Genomic DNA, 24,807 nt, shown 5'->3' on the forward strand with positions numbered 1-24,807 from the left:
TGTGGAGGGAATGATGCAAGGAATACTTGAAAATTAACTATTGGAGAAAATGCTTTTCTCAGTTCTTTTTTCTTAAGAAGCGAATGAAAACCAAAATTATAGAACCATGCAATCATTTAGTTTGGATATGACTAAACCATGTTGCCAAGTACCACATCTGCATGCCTTTTAAAGACTTCAGGGATGATGACTCCTCCACTTTCATGAACAGAGATCTCCTTCTCCTGTGCACTACCTACTTAAAACCTTTTTCTTCTCTTTTCCTAGGGGTATCCCTGTTTCCAGTTGGTGTTGGGAATAGCTACGATGAAGAGCAACTGAGGGCTTTGGCTGGGCCATCTGGTGCTAACAAAATCATGAAGCTCCAGAATTTTGAGGATTTATCCACTATGATCACATTGAACAGTGAATTTATCAAAAAAGTGTGCATGGGTGAGTCCAATAGTTGTGGCTGCATGACTGGAGCGAAACACAGAAATTGAAATACCGAAGCCAGAATGATTTTGCTTGATTTTAGAAGTCACGTCAATGCTCCTTTGTTAGTGTTTCAACACCAATCCTCACAAATGCTAGCCTAGACCACCATCATCACTTGGGTGTGAAACAAAATTTGAGCCCTTAAAGCATGTAGCCACTTGCTGTTCCAATCAACCAACTTCCAGCAAGGTCTTTAGAACTGCTTAGTGCTGAACTTTTGAGTTGTCACCTTCCTAATAATCAGAGCTAGTCATTACTGAAGGACACCAGGAGAGCTCAGGCTGCCATCAGTGAATGGGGCATACTTCAGAAATGTCAGTTGTGAGTGAAGATTTCAAATTACATATTTTCAGACATTGTTGTGAGTATGTCTACAAAATATTCAGCCCAAGTAGAAGAAAAAAGAATAATAAATAACTAACTTTTCTAGGAAAACAAATACTGTGAAAAAAGTGTAAAATATTTTAAACAAGCATTCATTTATTTATAGATAGTAGTACTCCACTAAGGAATCTTGCTTCAATGTTGACCAGTATTTTTGCTGCTTTTGCCTCCTTGGTCTCAGTGTATGTAGATATTCATTAGAAATATTGTTATTTCTCTTGTAATAGCATCTACATGTTCTCACCACAACCTACTGTCTCATAGTGTTAGTCATTGCACAGGTTTTTACCACCATTACAAGGGCTCAGTTACATCTCCTTTACAATAAGTGGACTTCTTTGCAGAGCCAAGTACCACTGAGAATGAGGAAGTTGCAGAGTGTTCACAGTCCAGCTCAGAGATATCCAATTGTTCTCCACCGGGATCACTTCTGGCATTTTAAATCTCTCCAGAGCATCAAACAGCTGCCATTTTCTAGATTTAAACAGCTGCCATTTTCTTTCTTTTCTTTTAAAACAAGCTTTTAAAGATGCATTTCCTCTCTTCATGGTGTGAAATATGTGATTTTTCTTGCTGTAAATTACATTGATCCAAGATATAGGATGGGGAGCAGGAATTTGGAACCAGTAACTAGTTTCTTCTTGTGATCTGTGCTATAACCTATCAATACTAGAGGTGTGAGAGCTTTGTATTTTTATGAAAGCTTTCCTAACAGCTCAAAATCCCATGCAAGATAGAGATCTAATCTTCAGTACCGAAATCTGAACAATTTAGCTCTTCCTTTTGCTAATGGTAAAGTCTTTGCTATTTGGTGGAAAAGTGTCAACTTATTTTTTGTGGGGATTTATTTTTTGTTTGTTTTTCTCTTTGTTTTGTTTTTATAAGTTTCTTACAGCTTGTAAAGTATCACTTTCCCCTCCAGACTCACACAGTTGGATTTCTTATACAGAGGGAGTCTTGCCTTATGTATGGAAGTGTACCAAAAATAATACTATTAAAAAGCTTTTAAAGATTTCCTAAGTGCTTTCGAAATACATTATTTGTCCTGGAAAAGACAGAGCACATAGTGAATATGTGATACCATAGTATAATATTCTAGAAAGAGTTTGCTAGTCAGTGTTTTAATTTCCTGGACACGTGGCAATCATGTTGTCATGCCATAGCACCTAAATGAAATTGCTTCCCATAGGTGTGTCGTGAGAGCACATAAAGAGAGAAATTGCAATTCAAGGGGTGCCCTGTGACTGAATATATAAAAAATTGCTCATCACAGTAATGCCTGAATGTAAAGAAACTGAATTTAAGTGCTCTTATTGCAGCTATTTGCACATTTATGCTGTATTTATCTTTTGGCATTTAATAAATGTGGGTGTGTAAATTCTTGTTACCTGATAATTTCCCAAATTATTCTCAGTTCTTCACAAGATTCAGAAGTAAGGTTGGTCCCTGCCTTAGGGCTAAAGCCATGATTTTTTAAAGTACCATCTGGGCAGAGCTGTCAGTACAAGAAGTGCTGTAGAATTGCCGCCCACCTATTGGTCACAGGGTGTTTTGGGACCAGTGTCATTGCAAAAGTCAGGAAATGGGAGCAGTAGCAAAGTTTGTGCCTTCTATGACTTACTTTTGTACACTTTGGACAAAAGCCTGCAGTCTTCAGGTAGGGATTCACACATGCTAACACGCACACAAAAACATCTTGCAGCCTAAATAATATTTTTAAATAAGCCATCTGTGTTTTGGTAACCACCACTTAAAAGGCTGGGCAAGGCAGTGAGATGACTAAAATATGTCTGCTTGTCTTTCAGACCCTGTCAGAGAATGCATAGATGAGGATGGAAACAAAAAGAAAGTAAGTGTATTGTCTGGCTTGTCTAAAGTTTGTGCAGGAGCATGAATATATTCAAGATAACATGATAAAAAAGTGGGAAAACAGTAAGAATTATTTTGGAAGAGGAATCTGTTGCCTTTGAATTGGTGGAGTAACTTTGCTCACACAGGAGACTTCCTCTAATGACACCTCGTCTTGCAGTGTTGAATAGTATTGAAGGCAGTGCAGAACTAAAATCTGTGATAATGTGATAGTGCATTTCTATCTCCTTAAAATTCTGGGACAGCTAAACATGGCCAAAATAAAGGTGCATGTGTAGGGAGAGGCAATGGGACTATGCAGACCTTCTTCTTCTGCCAAAATTCAAAATATCTTGTCACTCTGGGAATTTTATAGGAAGATAATTATTGTGTGATAATTATCTCTTTAGGGAAAATCATCTCTTAAGTAATGGAATCAAAGTTCTCAGGATTAATTTGTGGAAAAGCTCTTGTTGATCCTGAGTAAATGCTCAGAAATATTTGTAAACCTGTCTGATCTCTCAAAAGTGATCCAGCTGTGAGAAAGCAAATTATTTAGATGTTAAAAATGGTTTAGTTTCTTTATCTCAGGTGAAATGCCAAGGCTTTTGAGAGTATATCATACTTCATGCCTTTAAAAATATTAGCATGAGCTTGTGCCATTTTTTCTAGTAGGGATCAGTTTTGAGCTCTGCTCTAGGATTCATCTTGAATTTCTAGTAGATTGAAAATATTCCTTTGATTTTTCCCTTGTGAAGACATGACTGTAAGGAAGGATGTGGCTAATAAACAAATGCTTATGAATTGTCTAGACACAGGAAATATGCCTATAACAAAGCTGCCTTACGTGGTTGGCCTCTGTCAGCTGGTCAGAACACATAAAGACTTCAGCTAAATCAGACACTAAGTATAATCTGGTGGCTTGGAGGCTGATAGCATAAATAAGAAAAAAAAAAACCAACAAGCAAAAACTAAAATTGAAAAATTTCATTAATTAAACCCCCTAAAATAATCAGATATTTTTTGCTGTTTGAACTGCATGTGTCCAGGGCTCTGGGCTCCTAGAGCAGGCACAGGTATGTGTAGATAAATGCTGGGAAGGCTAAACTTGAACTTCAGACATGTCAGGTTTCATTTTTTTTTTGGTGATAAACTTGAAGCACAATTTCCGTTCTGGCTAGAATGCTCTTCGAAGAAAACAGGCCAGGCTCCAGTCCATATAAAAACAAACTACACTTTCAAAGGACAGCCTTTAGGGGGAATTTGTTTTCTCTTCTGTCAGTCAGTAAAAGTAGGTGTTACAAGGCACCGTGGTGGTCACTGGTTTTTGGAACAGGCTGTTGAGCATCCCTGGGAGCCCTGGAGCACTCTGGGAGTGTTCTGATGCAGCACCCACAGGAAGGTGCCACTGTTCTGTTCCCCTCTTCCAGCAAATTCCACAAATCCACAGGGATGAAGAATCAAGGCTCTTCCCTAATCCAGAAAACACAGGCTTGTACATTGGATTTGTAATATTTCAGGTATTACTCAGTTATTGCAGGAGGCTCAGATCCCCAAGTGGGATGTCTGTCATGCACCTGGAGATTGTGGGAACTGATCTCTTGCAGTTTGCAAGGAAATCAGAGCACTCAGGATCAAAAATATCAGCCTAAATCCTATCAGTATCAAGAACAATGTGATTTGTTACCTTTTTGGAGGGGTTGTTATTACCTCTGCCCTGGAAAGGATTGTTGAAGGAAGATTCATGACTAAGGTCATTGTTAGTAGCAGAAGGACAGCAGATCAGATGTGCTGGGTCAAGCCAAAACCTCATCCAACCCCTTGTATTGTGTGGCCAAAAATAGGAGCCAGGGAGGGAATGTAATGAAACAGATATGAAAATTCCCTGAAATGTCCCAGCCTTGAACAATCTGGGACTCAGGGACACCCTGAGCTGATAGTGACACCTTTATGTGTTAGACAGTGCTCGATAGTTCCCTGAATTTATTCTTGGAATCTATGTAAGTTTTTAGTACTTATCAGATCCAGTGGCAAGGAGTTGCAGGAGTGGTAAATACAGGCTGTGTAAAAGCCACTGGTTTCATATTTGAACTTTTCAGCTGACAAATATTGGAACAATTATGAGAGATTGTTTGGTTGTTGGGTTTTTTTTATGTAGTTAGTTTTCCTTGTTAGTCTTGTTGTGGTGTTTTTCAACAGGCATAAAGATGATAAGAGAAGTGTAGGTACTTGTCTTTTAACAGTAGCATTTCATCATGGAGTGACCTGTGGAGAAATCTGCATTTCTAGGCTATGTATGGCAGTAAAAAACCACATTCTAAACTAGCAGTGTCTGTACCATGGCTTTGCTCAACCCTTGGTTTAAAGAGCAGACTAACAACCAAACAACGCCCTGACAAAATGCAAAGGTACCAGCTGATGAAGCTGCTCGGCGCTCATGTCTCTATCTCCTGCAGATGCACAGCAAGGGAAGAGTGTGCAAGTCCAGGGCTGGAGGTTCAGAGCTCCCTCAGAGAGGAAGTCTGAGGCTTCCTGCAGTGTCCTGGCAGGCTCAGTGCTTTCAACAGACAGCCTTCACGATTTAGAAACCTCTGATTTTCCTTCCCTTTCTGTCCTGTTTAACTCCTACGATTTCGTATAATTTGGAATTAGGCTTTCTTTGTCTTCAGAGTCCCTGTATTTTCCTCTACACCAGGATTCTTGGCTTGTTTTGGATACTTCAACTGGTATTTTTGTTTTAATGTGCTGTGCTTTGCTTTTCTTGTCCAGCTCTTAGATGTTTTCCAATAATGTCCTGTTAAGGAGTGATATAAAAACAATATGTATGGAAGCCAGACTTGCACAGCTGTATATGTACCCTTCCAGGTGCTCCACTTTGGGTGAATTGTAGGCAAGACAACTATAATTAAAAACCATTCTGTTTCTTCCTCTCTAAAACTTTTTTCCATATTAAAGCTCCTCTTGTTACCTTTTCACAGCTTCCTCTACTCTCACAAGCCTGAAGAGTATTAAGCAAATTTCAGTTGCCTTTTAAAAGTCCTGAAACAGGTCCAGTAAAGTAACTCTTATTTTAAATGTAATTTTTTTATAGCTGCAAACCTGGCAGTTGTTGTCTCAAAAATACAGAGCAATACTTTCCCATCACTATTCTAATTGGAACATCAGTGACAAAATTCATCTGTGAATTATGTCCTTACCTAGGTTTTTTATTCTTTTGCTCTTCTCTTTCTATGGGAATGATGGTTAAACTGAGAAGGAAATGACCATCCCCAATAGCATTTTTTTTCTTTCCCATGTGTTTCTGCTTGTGGATATGAAGCAATGTTAACCCAGCTCGTAGAACCCCTGTCTCACTTGTACTGGTATTTCTGGACTCACTTCTGTAGAGAAGGATCTGGGAAGTGCTGTTTCCCACATTTGGGGATATTCTTGGGAAAGCCGACCTCAGGGATGAACGCATTTTCAAATTCATTGAGCCTATTTATGAACTACTGATTTCTGTGGGATTCAGGCTAAAGGGCTCAGCTTTTTGCAGAGAGGAATCTTGAGATACTCCAGAGTGTGACCACATCTGTTTCTCTGTCATTTATTAGTGTGTAATCTTGGTGCCTTAAAATTTAGACAGTTCTTTAGAAAATGAGAATAAATTTTGCTTTTAATTTTTAATTTTACTTATCCACTATGTATATCTAATAACACTGATCTGCCAAAGGAACATTTTTCCTTTGGGAAGGGAGGAAATGTTTTAAGACTTCAGAGTTGTGGATGCAATAATTAAAATATTCCATACATTTCTAGCTTGGAACAAATATTGTTAATTCCTGCTGTGCCATGACCATCTGTGGCTTATGAAAGCTAAAGGCTTTGAAATTTAAAGCAAGGTTGAGGGCAATTCTTTGTCAACTCTGCTGTCCTTGCACACTGTCGGATGGCTAAGCTGACAAGTGCTGAAGTATCAGATGTTTCATTCTGTTGTAACAAAGCATTTCCAGTTCAATACTGTTATCTGTTGCTTGAATTTCAGAGTCTGTTTTTTAGTGTTGCTAATTTAAACTTTGTAATTGTCATGGAGTCCTTAATACACTGCACTCCATTATTTAATTTTCCTAGGCTAATTTGGGTCAAGATCCCTTACCTGCTGTAGGATCGTGGCAACAGCCAAGCTTTGCATTTTCCTCCCCTCTGATCATCTTTTCATGGTTGAATCTCCATGTTTCCCTACTCAGCCTGGTGATAAATGGACATTACCAGACCAGTGTCACACTGTGACATGCTTTCCAGGAGATTACACAGTTCTGGAGAGCCACCACATTAACTGTGAGAGGATGCCAAAGCCAGCATGTCACAGCAACCTCCCTGCTGTTAAGGTTGAAGAAACTTGTGGCTGCCGATGGATGTGTCCATGTGAGTATCTGTCTTTGTGTGGGTTGCCTCTTCCTCCCAATCAGTTGAAGTGTTTTATTAGAAATGTAATGCTGAGTGGAGCTGCTCAGCCATTGTGCACATCAAAGGTGACTGAGATAGGAGGAATTGCTGTTTAATTGCTGAACAGTGATTAAAACAAACAACCAGGAGCATGCCAGTCTCACTGTATTGGAATGCCTGACGCGGTTTGCAAGTTCAGGGCCACTGTGAGCTTATTTTTTGCATCAGCAGAGCTGCAGTGTTTTATCAGAGAATCTCACACTCAATTTCCAAGGCTGTGCGAACTGGGAAGGAGGGAGACAGGAATTTGCCTCATCAGGCTACAAGCAGGTGATTTACTCTTGGTCCACCTTTAGGCTTGAGGGTTTGCCTTGAGCTCAATCAAGCACATTATTACAGAAACATCAACAAAAACTGCTCCCTGCCTCCATATAATCTCACACTCTGTGTGATTGGTGCCTTGGCTGGGATGACTAAACAGAGATTAAGTGCACCCACTCACGTTTGGAGGGTAGAGGGATGCAGCCCTGAGACTGGGTATCTGTTTATTAAAAAGAAAGCAGGCTTACATTTTAAAGTCATATGATTACTTTTTGAGAGTAAGTCAGAACCCTGTATATACCTTGTCTTCATAATGTATAATTTCAATTTAAAATCTCCTCTCCTGGACTGGCTGATTCAAGAACAATTTATTCCAGATACTGCTGGAAATAACTGAGCTGGTAGCGGATTTTGATCCCTGAAACTGTTACACATACAAAATTTTTACACCCCATGTTTTAACATTTCCTCTAAGTGTATTTGATTTGCCAAACCCTTAAAATCTAACCTTATTGTTTTGGTAGTAGTATTTTCAAAAAGGTAGAAAGATTTTAGTTAGATAGTCTTAAGTACTTTATAATGTTTGAAAGACAGTCTTACGGTTACCTACCCATAAAAAATGCATTTTTAATAATTTTTTTGATTCCTAATACATAGATAGCAACATGAAAGCATTACTTTAGGCATGCAAAACATACCTTTATAAGATTTTCTGAAAGGTTGAAATGAAAATTACAATTTTTACAGCTGTGTGAGTATCATGGAAAGACCTGTGGTTCACTTGAGTTTGTTGGTATTTAACAAGAGCTAACAGGTCTTTATCTCTTTATGAATTTAATGAGCCTGAAACCTCAATTTTTTTTTATAAGGTGGTGCAGCATGTGGGGGAAAAATAGTAAATTTTTCTATGTTATAGAAGAATAGAATTAAAAACCACCAGTCCCACCCAGGTGATTAAAGAACTCATGAGTCAAGTACCCTTATTTCAATGACAGTTTAGTGCAACAGGGTGATACTGTGTCAACTAAAATGACATGGGTAGCAGGTGGAAAAGCTGATTCTGGTGCTGAGTGTGCTGAAGTCAGAGCCAAAACTCACAGCAGGAGCACAGCAGTGCATCCTAAATAGACTTGTGATTCACTTATTTAGAGAACTAAAATAGGCTTTCAGTAGCAGTGTGGATGATGTGACAAAAGCTTTTGCAAAGAGGAAGTACTTGGAAAAGTGTTCTTATTTAGCAGTCTAGAAAATAACTCAGGAGTTACACTATAAAGGTGTAACTAAAGATACAACTGGTGGTTCTACTAGTTGCAAGTTTTATAGTAGCGTGATCTGAAATGTGTGATTGATGACTCTTGGACTGCTTTTTAATGGATTGCATTAATGCATTTTGTGCTACAGAATACTTGTGAGAAGTTTGAAAGGATTTCCATTATTGTTAGATTTTTTTTTGGATACCCATGAATAAATACAGGTTGAGAAATGGGCTTTTATAGCTAACCTGTTTCATTGTTATTTATATGTGAACTTTATAAGCAGATATAGTAAAATACCTGAGAGTGCTCCAAAAGGGATGTATCTCTTGACAACTTGGTGCCCAACAGTACACAAGATGGAATGGCCTCTTTCCCCCCCTCCTTCCCCGAGTTGCTGTTTCCTGGTTTTTTGGGGAAATTAAATTTGAAGGTCATTGATTAGGAAACAGGTTATTCTCAGATCTCGATTAGAAGTACTGAATTATTAACAATGATAATTTTCTTCCTTACATGTTTTGCTGGCATTGTTTTTATTGTCATTATGATCTTTAAGCAGGAGATTTGGAAACATAGGAGCCAGAAGCATCAGGTTTTGTTTTGGTACTTTGAGGTTATAATCCTCCCAGTTTGTGAAGACAAGGAAGTGTTTACGACCTAATGACCAGAACACTGAGCTGTCAGTTGACCACTGGTTTATTCTGTGTATATTATTTCTCTTGCTTTTTCCTGTTTTCAATCTGGAAAAAAAAAGAAGTGTTTTCATACTTGTGACATGTATGATAAGAGTGAAATAATGTTATTTATTTCAAATGTATTACTGCACAGAATAAAATTCAATGCCATAATAAAGATGCAATGCAAAAAATAAAAAAACAAGTGTGTTCATCTTTCTACAAGTAGATTTTCACAGGTTTATTTTTCATATAAAATCTATTACTAAATCATATTCAATGTGAGCATATTTCAGGTAAAGGGATTTTCTATGTGTTTATCCAAATCTTTTGTAAAAGTAATTGTTCCAGGCAAAGATATTTCAAAAAAACCTACACGTGATGAAGTATTTATCAAGCTTTCTTGTTGATGACTTGTTGCAGCATTTGCAATTCATTACCTTCCTTGTCTTCTCAATTAGTTGGTTCCATGTGCCCATAATGATTGTGGAGGAACAATCCCAATTTAAAGTCTAATTTAAACTAAAGCAAATGTCTATATGGCTGTCTTTGGTTGGTGTTTATTTGCAGGTGTCTGTATGGGAAGTTCATCTCGACACATTGTCACCTTTGATGGGCTGAATTTTAAGCTGGCTGGCAACTGCTCTTACACCTTGTTCCAGGACATGGAACATGATGTTGAAATTCTCCTTCATGAAGGTCCATGCAGAGCAGCACCAAAGATGAACTGCATGGAGTCCATCGAAGTGAAACACCGTGGTGTATCTGTGCAGCTCTTCAGTAACATGGCAGTAAGCTGAACACAACAAATTGAGCTGTGCACTGTCTGCTCATGCTGTAAAATTCAGGCTATGAGAACTGAATTCCCTTTCTCCAGTTTATCTGAGCAAATACCTCTTTCCCATTTCATAATCTTTCCCAATCAATGTTCACACAACGAGCCAGACACATTTTTCCTCTTGTTCATGTTGTGCTGGTGTGACAATGTCAAGAACATGGGATTTGGCAGTATCTCCCTGACACTTCTGCCAGAAAGACAGGGATTATAGGCAGGACATTGTGCACTCTGATTCTCCCTTTTGGCAGGGGTCCTTTACACAGTATTTTTGTTTGGTGTATGGAAGAGCACTTTGTTCCTCACAAAGCCGTAAAAGACTGGCTCGCTGAAGAAGCTTGTTCTTTGTGTGTATTTGGACCTCAGCATCAGAAGAAAGAGCATCTTAGTATGCATTACATCTGTTTTATAGGCAGAGAAGTATTCAAACTCAACATGATCCATTTTTCAATCTCTGGCTCCTCAGACATGCAGGAGCTGGCTATCTTGCAAAGATGATCTCTTCTGTAACAAAGTAGGGTGGACAAAAACACCTGTACCCAGTTCTGTGTGGTGAGGGACAGCCTTGACTTTCACTGGGGTTTCTTGAGAATCAGGGCCTGTAGGCAGCATTTGAACTCCATGGTTTTAGATTGTTAGTCTGTGATACCTGATGCTCAAGGAATGCACTTGTAGGGGAAAATGTTGAAAGAGGTGTTCACATAATTCAAAAAATGAAGGTCAAGTACTTCTGTCTGTTTTTAGACTCAATAGGAAGTTTCAGTAAAATTTATAGTTATGTCCAAATTCAGTTGGACTTTGAAGTACTTGTGAAGTCAAAATGTGCTTGAACTGTAAATTTGGGTTGATTTTTAACTGCTTGCTAGAACTGATGTGTTGACCTTGCCTTTTTAAAAACAGGTGACTGTTAATGGTGAAAGGGTTGCTATCCCCTATTCAAACACTTTGTTTGGAGTCACTGTCTATGGAGCAATAATACATGAAGTCAAGTTCTTCCATCTTGGACATAATCTCACATTTACTCCAATAAACAATGAATTTCTTCTTAAACTTAATTCAAAGGGCTTTTCTTCAGGAACCAAAGGGTTTTGTGGTAAGTTTGAAAAGATAGTAGTTTTAACAGCTTCCTCCTCGGGCTTGAGCTTCTATTTATTTTATTGTAATTTGTGTGGCTCTGAACCTGTAAACTCTTTGGCTGAACTGATCCCCCACTGTTGAGGGAACATTACAAATTTGTGCAGTTTTGCCTACTATGGCCATCAGAGTAACAGCTCACTGACTCCCAATAATGCCTTAGAAAGGACAGGTGAGACTGCTCTTGTGTTTTTCTTACTTCAAGTTATATTTTCAAGAAGGTCTGTGGGGTTTTTTGCATAAGGGTTTAATTTCAGATTGTTACATATAGGTTTATGTGAGAGACATGACCTATGCTTGCAGTGAAGGTGAAAGGTTTGAGAGGGGAACTGCTACCTGGGAGAACTAATTCTACAGTGTCTTCAATGCTATCATGTATGGTAGAGCTGGGACCTTTGTGTCATAACCTGTACCTCCTTTAAAAAGGAAATGGGAAACAAGACCCAGGGGTTTTATGCCTCTATTGATAACAGCTATAAGGAATATCATTCTTTCTTCTCTCCGTTCGTAGTCGCTGAGCCACCCCAACCAGGTCATCTGTCCTGTCCCTATTTTCTCTAGGTTTATTTTATTGCTGACTGCATTCAAACTTCTTCTTTCCTTTTACTCCCCCTCCCTTAGGGGTATGTGACCAGAACCATGTCAATGATTTCACGTTGCGCAATGGCTCTGTCACTCCTGACAGCAGCTTGTTTATCCAAGACTGGACAGTGGAGGAGCCAGGGAAGATCTGCGAGATCCGGAGAGAAGGAGGGTGCTCTGAGCACGCCACGAGCCACTGCCAGCTCCTGCTCTCGGATGGCTTTGTGGAGTGCCACAGGATACTCTCCCCCAACCTTTTCTACGAGGCCTGCATGGAGAGCTGCTATGAGGATGAAGCCTGTGAGATGGTGACTTCCTACGCTCACCTTTGCAGGGAGCACGATGTCTGCGTGGACTGGAGAACACCCGAGAGTTGTCGTAAGGCTTTTGCTCTGCCTTAAAACTCATCTAGAAATTGCCTTACTTTGTGATGGTGGTGCCAGTGACCATCTTGTCAGGATAATACTGGTTTTTGGATGGTGTGCAATGGGACAGAAGTTCCAGTTCAAGTTTATAGTACAGGTGATGTTGCAGATTGAATAATAACTGCTTTGTCACCTGCTAAACTGCATATTATGGAGTGTTTCTGGGTAAGCTGGTAACTAGTGAAACACAAGGCTAGAGGGATATCCTGTGGAGTAAAAATACTGTGAATGTTGTGCACAGGTACACACAACTGTGTGACAGTACTTGACTCTGCAGCCCCTGAACCATCGTGGTGCCAGGTTTGGGCTGAGAGCCTGCTCTGATTCTGTCTGTTTCAGCAGCAGATGTCCTTGCTTTGATAGAGACACGGGAGGGTCTGAGGTGGACAGAAAAACTCATCCTTTGGACTAGTGGAACTGCCTCCCAGCCTGTCACTGTCATACCTGTGGATAAGGGCATGAAATCAGACTTCTCTCTGCAGTAGTTTCACAAATTCCTCCCATTTCAGTCAAAGGCTAAACTTTTGAGAATGTAATGGAAGAGCTAGTGTGATGTTAAGTTTCTAGTACAGGGGAAAATTGGGAAAGGCCACTCTCTGTGGTGTCATTTCTTGCCAGGACATGCCAGCGATGCTGACTCAACCAGCTGTAATTTGCTTTGCAAACCCAGTTCTCCTCCTGCCTGTGTTGCTTGTGTTTTGCAAGTGAAAAGTTTGTGCTGTGAGAAGGCAGCATAGCAGGATGTGAGTCTTGGCAATTACCCAGAACCCAATCAAGACTAGCAAGACAAGCACGCTAGTGCCAAATTTGGACAGTGGTTGCTTTCTATACCTACTCTCCTAAATTCTTAGAGACAAATAGTTCTGCTTTATCTTTCTGAGGTTGTCTGTTTGTTTCTTTGGGAGTTTTGTTTGGTATCTTTTTGTACTTGTTTTTTGTTGGGTATTTTGTTTATTTGTTTTTGCTTTAGGCAGTCATATTAGGAGCCATACCTAAAGGTCTGCCAAAAATGCAATGTATTATTAAGTACAAATAGGTAACTTTGAGGTGGCTTATTCTACAACTTCTCCTCTCAGCCTTTTTGCAGCAGTGGTGGTGCACATTCAGATATTCACTCAGGACTTCTGGTTAATTCATCTTAGATGTGTATGTTTGTAGGCATTTTCTTTCCCAGCTACCTCCCCATTATGGTGTCTTGATGTCCCAGTTGGTTTTCACATCTCTTGTCTCTCTAGTTTAGTCAGTTTTTGTTGCTTTGCTTTCTTTCCCTCTCTCTGCTCAAGTACTTTTTATTTCAGAACTGGAGAAGCAGCGTCCTAATGGCATCATACCATAAAAACTGAGTTTGTGTTTTGCTTTTGTTCATGTTTTAAATTCAGACTAAGGAATGATGGGATAGAAGGTTGGGAATATGAATGTGAATTTGTCTTGAACCTCCAGTTAATGTTTTAAATACCTTTCCAGGATAATAAGTAATTGAGCAAAGCCTATTTGGAGTATAATCTTAGAAAGCAGAGGGAGACTATTACCAGCCCATGTCCGAATTTAGTGCTTCAATCAGACTTTGCAAATTGTAATGTTCAAGGCTGGATGTCAGTGGATTACCTTAAAAAATCTGTAGTTTTCAAATTCCCCTCTGGTTCCACACTATATAAAAGGATAGACAAAGAGTTGCTTATTTTAACACTAGCTACATAAAGATCTTTAGTGTCCTAGCAGTAGCATCATCATCTTGCTTCAAGCAAGTGCCTGTGTCCAGCTGCCAAAATAAAACTGCCGTTTGGTTTATACCAGTTACATTAATGACTAAACAATCAATACAGCTTGATCATTCTACCAAAACATGTGTAATACCAATGGCTTGCTTCTGTATTATTTTGCTTCCCTCTCCCCCGTCCAGTGAATCCCTGACATTCTTGTAGAGTTTGACTTGGGATTTTGTCATGCTATACTGGGACATTTCAAGCAGTACAAGTCCTTTCTCACTGCTCTGCCTGGATGGGTGAATGCACTCTCTGGAATTCTGGTATATTCAGCCTGGAAAAAAAAAGGCGTCTGTGTGACCTAATTGTGACCTTTCAGTTCCTGAAGGGGGCCCATAAGAAAGATGGAGACTATTTCCAAGGGCCTGGAGTGACAGGACAAGGGGGAATGGCTTCAAACTGACAGAGGGCAGGTTTAGATTGGATATTAGGGAGAAATTCTTGCCTGTGAGGGTGGGGAGGCCCTGGCACAGGTTGCACAGAGAGGCTGTGGCTGCCCCATCCCTGGAAGTGTCCAAGGCCAGGTTGGATGGGGCTCTGAGCAACCTGGTCTAGTGGAAGGTGTCCCTGCCCATGGCAGGGGATTGGAACAGGATGGTCTTTAGGGCCCCTTCCAATTCTATGATTCTATATTTGTGCTAAATTATATTTCTAATAATAAAGTAGTGACACTGTCACCTGAAAGGACTTGTGCCTTCCTCCTTGTATTACAAAACATCCCTCCCCTAAATATACATTTAGCACTGTAATCAAGGATGCTCTGTCTTGTCTCATCTGAGTTACAAAGAGTGAATCCCATTACAAACTGTCATTAGATTTTTCATGCTGAATTTGTTAAGAGGTTTATTTTATATTTATAGTCTTGTATCTTCTGCAGATCCTCATAGAGGTTGTTTTCTCCCCACCAGTATCTAATAGGAATAGTTACTCTGATTTAAAGGAAAAATAAGCAGCTGAAGACATGTCAAGATTTAAACGTGCCAGATGACCCTTTGAAATTGTAGGTTTACAGGAAACTTCTTTCCCACATCTTTTCTTTTACTGTTCTCTTTCCTGTGTGAAAGAAAATGTCATGGTTTAATGGAGCCCACATAAAATACAGTCTCAATATATGATCATAGTAGCATAGTATTTGACTTCACTTTTTGAACCAGCTTTTTTACCTTTGACTTCAGTTTCCTTTATAACTATTTGTGCAGGAAGAAAATCTCTTCTATCACCTAGTTTTCATCCTTCTTTCCTTCTTCTGTTAGTACCCCCAGTCTTTTACTTTTCATTCAGAAACAGCAGGTATCTGAGAAGAGCAATGGAATAGCCAGCCAGGAAGGCGGCTCATTGAAATACTTGTTGCTGAGACTGACACTGGGGAGTCCTTCATGCCTCCTCACATTCCATACCTCTGGAACAAGTTTCCCTACAATAAGCAGAATTTTCTATAAGACATGTAGAACCTGGTCTAATCTCTGGAGCATAAGGGCACTAATATGTCTGAGGGGGCATTTTGTAATCATTTTGCTATTTGGATGAAAGACTAATTGGGATGACTTTCTGGCCATTGATGGATTTACTCATGTCTCATTCCCTTGCCCACAAGGACAGAGATGACTTCAAAACCGGTGAGATCATTTATATTTCTTCTGTAAAACCTAACCACTTCATTTCTTCCCTCCTCGAAAAATCAATGCTGTTTTACACAGGCATGCCTGGAGTCTGGGGCATGACTCTTCATTGCATTTTTCACACACCTGGCTCCATAATGACAGCCAAACAGGAGGAATGAGAAGGGCCTGTGTTACATGAAGTACATAAGAATCTTTAGCTTTTGTTCTTATTCTGCTAAAGAGCTGTCCAGGTTCTATCCTGATACTGAATTATTCTAATTTTGTGCAGAGAAGGTTTACTAGATTTCCTTTAGGGTTATTGGTAGGTAAACAAGATGAAAGCCAGTGTTCTGAGTCTATCTGCTCAAACTGGAATAAAAAAAGGGATGACACACTACCTTAATGGATGCTGAGGATATATTTTCACGCATTCATTGGAGCTGATGTGACACCATCTGAGGCAATAAGCACTGGTGCTTAGTCTTGGCACTTGGCTAACAGAACTGTATCTGGAAATGTGTTTTTTTTTCTGGAAAATACAGTATAGTCCAGGTAGGTACTACTACAGGGTTTATAAAGAGGCAATTTCTCCCATTTCACTTGGATAGAAGTTTTGTATTTTTAAGAATCGAGCCAAAGCATTGCATGGTGGAACTGGTCACCCCATAAAGTTCCTGTGGCTTTTCAAGTTCCTCTGTATCTGCTGAACTTCACACATACCACCAGTTATGTTTGGTGGTTATCCACTCCAAGACACCAGTGGCACAGGTTGCCCAGGGAAGCTGTGGCTTCCCCCTCCCTGGAAGTGTCCAAGGCCAGGCTAGATGGGGCTCTGAGCAACCTGGGATAGTGGAAGGTGTCCCTGCCCATGGCAGGGGGGTGGAATGGGATGATCTTTAAGGTCCCCTCAACCCTCCCAGCCGAAACCATTCTGTGATTCAATGAAATAAATGTATCTAACATGCCTTGAAGCTGGAAGGGGTTAATGTTAAATACATTTCTTTTCTGTTTCCTTTGGCTGTGAAATAGGGTGTGTGTAGGCAGTTCAGCAGATGAATGTTTGTTTGGGCGCTCAGATCCTCATTCAGTAATTTTCTTTCAGTGTTTTTTGTCAGGGGACTGAAAAAAAATTATAAACCTCACAGCAGTCACAGATTGGAAAATAAGAAACACTTTTCCTAATTGAAGCTGTAGAGAAAAATAAAGTAGGCTTGAGGGAGTACACTGTATGAAAGCTGCATCCATAGGTTTCTTGTATAGCTGTAGCCTTAATTTTGTGTTTTCTTTTCAGAGACAATACTCTCAGTGTTGTGAATGCATCAGTGAAAATTTTAGAGGGGCTTGGGGAATGCACGTTTCCTTGATTCAGTTAATTCTGTTAATGCATCAGTTCAGTTAAAAAGAAGTAGAAATCCAGCAGGTGCAGTCTGAGGCACCAAAATATTCTGTTGGTTAGCCTTTTTTAGTTGCTTGGGAACACTGTGGCCTATCAAAATATAAAAGAAAAATATATTTAATGCTTTAGTCTGTCTGTATATTTCCTAACCATGCATTGTTACCAGTGCTTCTCTAACACACATAAAGGGTGGTTCTAAATTCTTTTGTCTCTGACCTAGTTTTGAAAATAAAGTTAGGCAGGTGAGCAAATCATCTAAATCAGGGTATCATTGTCAGGGTAAGTCATGTGGTGTTGATTCATGTGGCTTGTTGGATTTCTGTATGGACTGTAACCGAAGCAAATGCCTTCTGCCACTTTCCACTGTGGATTTTGTTAGTTTTAAAAATGTATTTTCAAAGATGTTAGTGTCTGCAAAGGACAAAATACATTCATTGGATAATGGCCTTCTAAAATCCAAAGAATTCTAACAAAAGCTTGAATGGAAAGATTGATCTGCATTTCAGTTCTCTTTAGATAAAGGTTGGTTTGTTTTTTACTGTCTTCCCCAGCGATGAAGTGTGATGCCCATTTGACATATGATCACTGCCACAGAGCCTGTGTGAAGAGCTGTGAGAATGGCACCACAGTGAGTGTCTGCAAGGATTACCCCACAGAAGGCTGTTTCTGTCCAGGGGGACAGGTGGTTCTCAGTGACAGCTGTGTTAGCGAAGGAGTCTGCACACAGTGTGTCGCTGAAGATGGCACACACCATCAGGTAAGTGCATACACAGCAGCTCACCTTTGTGAGTGGCTGGGGGTTATACTTTCACAAGTAAATCTGTCCTGCAAGTTTGAATATTTTCCCATTTGGATACTTTATCTTGTAGCTCAGTTCCTCATAACCAGCCAGCTGTCTGCCCTGTGTAGCTCCCCTAGTGTGAAATTGGCTGGGACGGATCTAAAATTCCCAGACCTGGAAAAGCATGACAAATCCATGTGGAGGGAGATGAAGAGGGATGGCATAACCTCCATTCAGCAGGCTTGTGCCTGTAATGACAATTTAATCATAAATCTGGAACCCTTACTTATAATATAATGTGTTGTCTTGGCAAAGTTTACTGAAATCCTCACAAGAGGCAGCAGAGGGGGCAGGCACTGATCTCTGTTCTCTGTGACCAGTGACAGACCAGAGGGAATTGCCTGAAGCTGTTTCAGGGGAAGTTTAGGTTGGATATTTGGAAAATGTTCTTCCCCCAGCAGGTGGTTGCACGCTGAGCAGTGGGCACAGCACCAAGGCTGACAGAGCTTTAGACAACACTCTCCGGGACATGGTGTGACTCTTGGGGTGTTCTGTGCAGGGCCAGGAGTTGGACTTGATCCTTTTGGGTCTATTCCAGCTCAGGATATTGTGTGATTATACAAAATATTTTCAGTGTTGTTGGAGAGCAGTGAGAACAAGACAACTTTATGTCAAGTCATATTTGTTTATATCAATTTTTTTAATGAGAATTATTCCTTTGATGAAATTCATAGTGTTAGTTTTACTGAAAATCCACTTGCTCAGCTAAGTCAGCCCTCTCCGTGGCAGTGGTAGGATTGGGAAGATCTTTGGGTGCTGTTGTTTCCTCTCTGTGTCCCCTGTTCCAGGTAACAGGGATGGTTCTTCCTCACCCCCAGCTACTCAGCTCTGGGTGTTTGCACCTAAATCAGCCTGTCCTCTTAAACCTACATTTTAGTTACAGGATTTGAAGTAGAAGGGACTTGAATTTCAGTGTTTTATGGGTTTTAGATTTTTAATAGATTTTTGAATGGTCCTGTCATGTCCACCAAACCTGTTGCCAAAGAAATAATAGTTTTTGTAAACATGGATCTTCTGTAAGTAATAGGAACCTCTGTGTGTGCATATTTATTCTTTAGGTAAAAAGATAGATTAAAAAATCTAAATCTAAGTACTCTGAATAACTTCATTTTGCAGATGCAAATTTAGACATACATTAAGAAAGAATGAAGTGTTATAAACATTTACAGTTCAGGTGAAAGGAAAAAGTGGCTGAAATATCTTTTAAATACTGTTTGCTTTGATTTACATAATGACAGAAGCATCAGACTTGATAGAGCTACCACCTTTCTTTAGGTGATAGGGTATCATAAGGGGATGCACTTGACTTAGTGAGGCAAGTGTTCCAGGCCACACCTGTGCTGATGCAGTGCTATGTCACAGAAAGGGTCAGGTTGGAAGGGACCACAGTGGGGCATCTGGTGCCACCTCCCTGCTCCAGCAGGGCCATCCCAGAGCACATGGCACAGACTTATGTCCATATGGGTCTGGAATATCCCCAGTGAGGGAGACTCCACACCCTCTCTGGGCAATCTGTTCAGTGCTCGGTCACTGCACAGCAGAAAAGTTCTTCCTCGTGTCCAGGTGTAACTTCTTGGGCATCAATTCCTGCTTGTTCCTCTTGTGCCATTGCTGGGCACCCCCAAGCAGAGCCTGGTCCATCCTCTGCCCCCTCCCTGCAAGCACTGACAGACATGGGGTAGGTCCCCTCTCAATGTCTTTTCTGGAGGCTGAGCAGCCCCAGCTCCCTCAGCCTTTCCTCCCAAGAGAGATTCTTCAGTCCCTTCAGCATCTCCGTGGCCTCTGCTGGAACCGCTTCAGGAGCTCCATGTCCCTCTTGTCCTGATGACTGGACACAGCACTCCAGATGTGCTTCATCAGGGCTGAGTAGAGGGGCAGGACCACCCCCTTTGACTTGCAAGTGTTACTAATTCTCTTGAAGATAAAAATATCTTGCAATGTATGTAATCACTGCCCTAAACATAGATCAATTATGCAGAACTCTTGGATGACCCTGACAACTCCAGTCATTGTACTATGATTCTATGTCAAACAGTTATTGCAAATGCAGATTAAAGTCTAGGATCTGTGTGCCTGAAATCTCTGAATCCTCAGGCAGATGAGTGCATTTTCCACTTAATATTTTCAATCCCTTGTGGAGAAAAGCTCAGTGCACACCTTGAGAATAATGTCCGCAGTGATACCTACTTGTTGTTGCAGACATTCTGAAATTCATGAGTTGTCTCAGGCCCCTTAATGGGTTTTAACTTCAATAACCTCTCATCTGTACCCCAATGGAAAGGCTTAGGTGCCGCTGTCCTGTGGATGGAGAGGTGGAGGGCAGGGGAGGATCAGGTCATGCATCCCTTTTGTGTCTCCATCATTGCAGGATTAGTTGTGTGAGTGACATAACAGGCAGTGCAGCTGAGGATGGGTTATGATTTCCTGAACTCCCTTCTTTCTCTCTGGTGCTCAGTCTTCTGTTCTTTTCTATCCAGGATTTTGCTTGGGCTTATGGGATTGTCAGTACCAGCACTCAGAGAGCTTTACTAACACTGTGCTCTCTTGTCATTTCTTCTGGTAATTAGACAGAAAGTCCTACCTATGCATGAAGATCAAGGCTGCTGAAAATGTTAGGGATTACCTTTTTCTCTCTGTGTCTTTAAATAGCCACTTGCTTCAAATGTAGCAGTTCTCTGTCTGCTGCCTTTTCAGGACTTGTTAACACTGAGGCCACTGAATGTGCTGGCAGAGAGCTGAGTTCTTTTCCCAAGCCCTGAGATAGTTTACTGTACTGTCAATACATCGATGCAAGCTTTCTTTGCTAAGATACCTTTCCTATGGATTATCCAACCCTATGCCATTTGGTTCCTATGTTAAACCTCTGGCTGGCTTGTTCTAACATCCCTGGCATCTTATCCTTGCCATATGATTAACCTTGGAAAATAAACTGTCCTTTTAGGCTTTTGTGACAGCTTAAAGCATGTAAATACCACTGGGTACAGGTGGCAGTATGCTTAGTTATGTCCTTCCTTTCTTACCACTCAAGGTAAGGGCTTACCACTCAAGGGCTCAACAGACTGTTAGTTTTGCTCCAGTTTTCTGGATGACACCATTTTCCTTGGTGGCATCCTAACCTACTTTACATGTTCTCACACAGAACCATAATTAACATCATTTGTCTCATAATGCATCTTTTCACTGTTACCTCCCTCTTCACATGGGTGTTAAATGTAGGTAGTTCTGTAGAGGTAACTGCATCTTTAACACCAATGATTTCCTCTCTCTCGTGGGAAGGAGCAGTGACTGGAAAATGATGCACTTTACTGGCAGTATCTGAATGTGCTTTTCACCTCCATGTAGTCACTGCAATGATAGTTTCAGTTTTGGGGTTGCTTTAGTGCTTCTCTGGGCTTCAGTCAAATGGAGAATCAAGTGATGACACTCCAAATAGTCTTAATTTTAAAAACCCCCAAACATGTACTGTTTATTTCACTGTTTTTAAGTACTACCAGTTTGGGAAAGCAGACACTTCTATGTATTTCCCAAAATAATACTCTTTTCCTTGTTATCCCTGAACATGCAATCATGGTATGTAGTTGCACCAGTCCACTGTTACTCACATAGTCTACCATTGCATTTATAACATCTGAACATTTTTCATGCTTAAAACAACAGTACTTCCTCATCCCATTCATGCACTATTCACATCCTTTGCTAAATTGGTGCATTACAGTCATTTCAGAATTATGTGTCTGCTTAGTTTCTTAGCGGTAACAGAGCAATCAGCCAACCCTCCACAGAGACTTCTGATTTTCAGTCACCCACTCCCATCACTAACATACCAGTGCCCAGAATATTTGTTTTCTTTCTAACAATCTGTTGGGTTTTTTTCATGCAGCACATGGAAACGTGGATCCCTGCTGATGAGCCCTGCAATATCTGCACATGTCTTGACAACAGGAAAATAAACTGCACAGTCCGACCTTGCCCGACTGTGAAACGTAAATTCATTTATCTCTAAGTAGATTGGACTTGAATTGATGCTTTTGGTCCTCTCGTTTCCTAGTTCTCATCCTAACTTGTTTTGTGGATGTTTTCTTCTTATTCCAGCTGCTCAGTGTGGTCCATGTGAAGTTGCTCATCCTCGAATGGACCCCAGCCAGTGCTGCCCTGAATACGAGTGTGGTAGGTTCTCAGACACTTTTGGATTCTTCTTGGTTTCTACTTTTACCAGATATTCCTAAGGTTTACAATCTGTTTTTTTATTTAATTCAATGACTGTACAATCATCCTTGTGGAAAAATAGCTCCTAAGGACGTGAGTCTCCCTTGATTCCAACTTTATCACTCTTTCTGTAATAGATAAGGGAGGGAGTGGAGCAATTTGTTTTTCTCTAAGTGGCGTTAGAATGGTCTCTTTCCAAGTATCTATTTTTTTCCATGGTCTATATTTGTACCTTAAATATAATATTAGAACCTTAATCCCCATAACCCAAGCCTGAACTCTTCCCTAAGCTATTTTGAAAACATACTCTGACCTATTGAACTCTAATGTACTTCATATTTTAGGACAGCCATTGAGTGCAGGAAAAAAGAGTTTACTGGGGATATGCATATGCGTGTGTGTGTCTGTCTTTTCTTGGGGACTGACTAGTCAGACATGGTCTTAAACACTCTCAATTTCTGTTCTTAGTCTGTGATCTGATTTCCTGTGATTTGCCTCCTGTGCCTGTCTGTGAGTTTGGCCAGCAGATTGCTCTGAGAAACCCTGGAGAATGCAGACCGAATTACACATGTGGTAAGGTGGTTTGTGTTTTTTTTAGCAGGGAGTGATACTGGAACATTGTATTTGAGCAACAGTGACAACTTCCTTTAGACACTTTTCTCCCTTCTGAAAAGGTTTAATTTTGAAGCCAACTGACATGTAGTGATTACTCATACTTAAAAGAAGGGTGTTGTTGGCACTCTCTGAATACACTTTTGAATTATGGTCTAGAGAAACACTTGCTCTTCGTTGTGTGCACTCTGACCCTTATGCTTATTTTATAAATCTTGCCTGTGTATGAGACAAGAACTTTTGGGCAGGGCAGGAACTCTCCCTGAACCTGTAGCACAATCTTTGACCTGAGTCATTTATATCTGCATTACTTCTTAGTCTTCGAGTAGCATTACAACAGCTTGCAGTAGCAATTAGTGCCTTGCTGCAGGAGAACTGACTTATTCACTGGCAGTGCTCTGAAATTCCATGAGTTTGACACAAGTGCCCACTTTTCCCTGGCAGCCTGCAACAGGGAAGCATGCAGCTTGATGCCCAGACCTTCCTGCCCACCACATCGGGAGCTGACTGTTATAAAGACCGAGTGCTGTGACAGCTATGAGTGTACCTGCAACTGTAGGAACTCCACAGTGAGCTGCCCTCTGGGATATCTGACCAAGTCTCTCACCAACGACTGTGGCTGTGTATCCACCACCTGCGTTCCAGACAGGGTAAGGGAAAGGAGATGCTTTCTCCACACATGAGAGCATCATTTCTCTGTGGAGTGGCAACACCAAAGTAAGCAGGTAGCTGGCCAGACATTAACAAACTAGTGAGGCTACTGGAAAATGATGCCAGGGCATTTTTAAATTACAGGTGGCTAAAAGAAACACATTGGACTTCATGCTGTTGCTTCTTTTGTTACAGTAATTAATTCTGACAGAACCAACCCATTTTTGTGGCTTTGAGATAATTAGATTTTGTGTATATATACATATATATATATGTAATAGATATATTGATTCTTTTATTACAGTATTTAATTCTGACAGAACCACCCATTTTCTATGGCTTTGAGATAATCAGATTTTGTATATATATACACACATATATATAAAAATATATAATATCTATATATTTTATGTATGTATATATATTTGAGTTATTTTTATATATATATATACCAAAGCCATTTGAAACTTAAAGGTCATTCAAACAGGAATTTCACAGGTAATTTTTAGATTTTTAGTTTGGTTTTGGATAACAAAGGTGAATGTTTTTGGATCACTCCAGTTACTGTATATTCTTCCAATCCATACTGAATTTATTGAAATATTTGTTATACCTTAAACCTAAACTTCTTATGCCTGTTGATTACCTTTGTCACTGCTGGAGACGGTGTTGTATCTTATGGGAACTGCCAGTTTTGAGATTTTGCCAAATTAACACCTGACTCTGTCAAAGTTGCTACATTATGTTTACCTTTAATATAAGGTTGCATGGAGGAGGGGTTGAAGGGCAATCTAACATTCTGTTTAACATGGAGTGATGTCTTGCAGCTCAGGAGTCCAAGCCTTTTTTCCTCTTTTTAAGTAGTTCATGACCTTGCATAATTAATTTTATGTTACTGTATCTATAAAAATAAATTATGTTCTCTTTGACACCATACTGTAAAATGTACTAATGGAAAGTTCAAAACAAGAGATGCTATTGCTTTTTGGAGTAGCTGTGATGGCCTAAGGATGCAAGAGAATGAATTCTTTTAGCCCAAGTAGGATCTTTTCAGGTCAGATGATTTAGCTGAAAGAAGTTTTGCATGCAGAGCTCCTTCTGCAAGACTCACTGTTTATTATCTCTACATATTGTGTCATATTATACTTACAGGAAAACCGAGTCAGACCCTGAGCAATTCCACTGACTGAAGATAATATTTTCCAATTTATTCTTTATAAAACAACAGATTTGGTTGCATTTATTTTCCGTTTCTTCAACAGAATGGCCACAATTTTAAGACCTGTAGCATTTGTATGGGGTTCAAAATATTCCATAAAATTAAGGAAGGTTTCACACCTTAAAATGCAGAATTTGGAGCCAGCAGTGTGTTTTTTCAT

The 24,807-nt window shown here is 40.1% G+C and overlaps 1 protein-coding gene across 1 annotated transcript in view; it reads left to right on the forward strand.

Moving 5' to 3' along the window:
- The window catches only part of VWF (von Willebrand factor), a 140,969-nt gene that overhangs the window by 88,864 nt on the left and 27,298 nt on the right, over nt 1–24,807 (forward strand). The window contains exons 32-42 of the mRNA XM_071551468.1: nt 268–432; nt 2,667–2,710; nt 6,936–7,113; nt 9,953–10,173; nt 11,118–11,310; nt 11,973–12,311; nt 17,670–17,875; nt 21,840–21,942; nt 22,052–22,126; nt 22,634–22,738; nt 23,222–23,427. Coding sequence (XP_071407569.1) covers nt 268–432; nt 2,667–2,710; nt 6,936–7,113; nt 9,953–10,173; nt 11,118–11,310; nt 11,973–12,311; nt 17,670–17,875; nt 21,840–21,942; nt 22,052–22,126; nt 22,634–22,738; nt 23,222–23,427 — 1,835 coding nt within the window. The remainder of the gene's footprint in view (nt 1–267; nt 433–2,666; nt 2,711–6,935; nt 7,114–9,952; nt 10,174–11,117; nt 11,311–11,972; nt 12,312–17,669; nt 17,876–21,839; nt 21,943–22,051; nt 22,127–22,633; nt 22,739–23,221; nt 23,428–24,807) is intronic.

The sequence above is a fragment of the Pithys albifrons genome, chromosome 3, assembly GCF_047495875.1.
Source record: "Pithys albifrons albifrons isolate INPA30051 chromosome 3, PitAlb_v1, whole genome shotgun sequence".
In the NCBI taxonomy this organism is placed as follows: domain Eukaryota; kingdom Metazoa; phylum Chordata; class Aves; order Passeriformes; family Thamnophilidae; genus Pithys; species Pithys albifrons.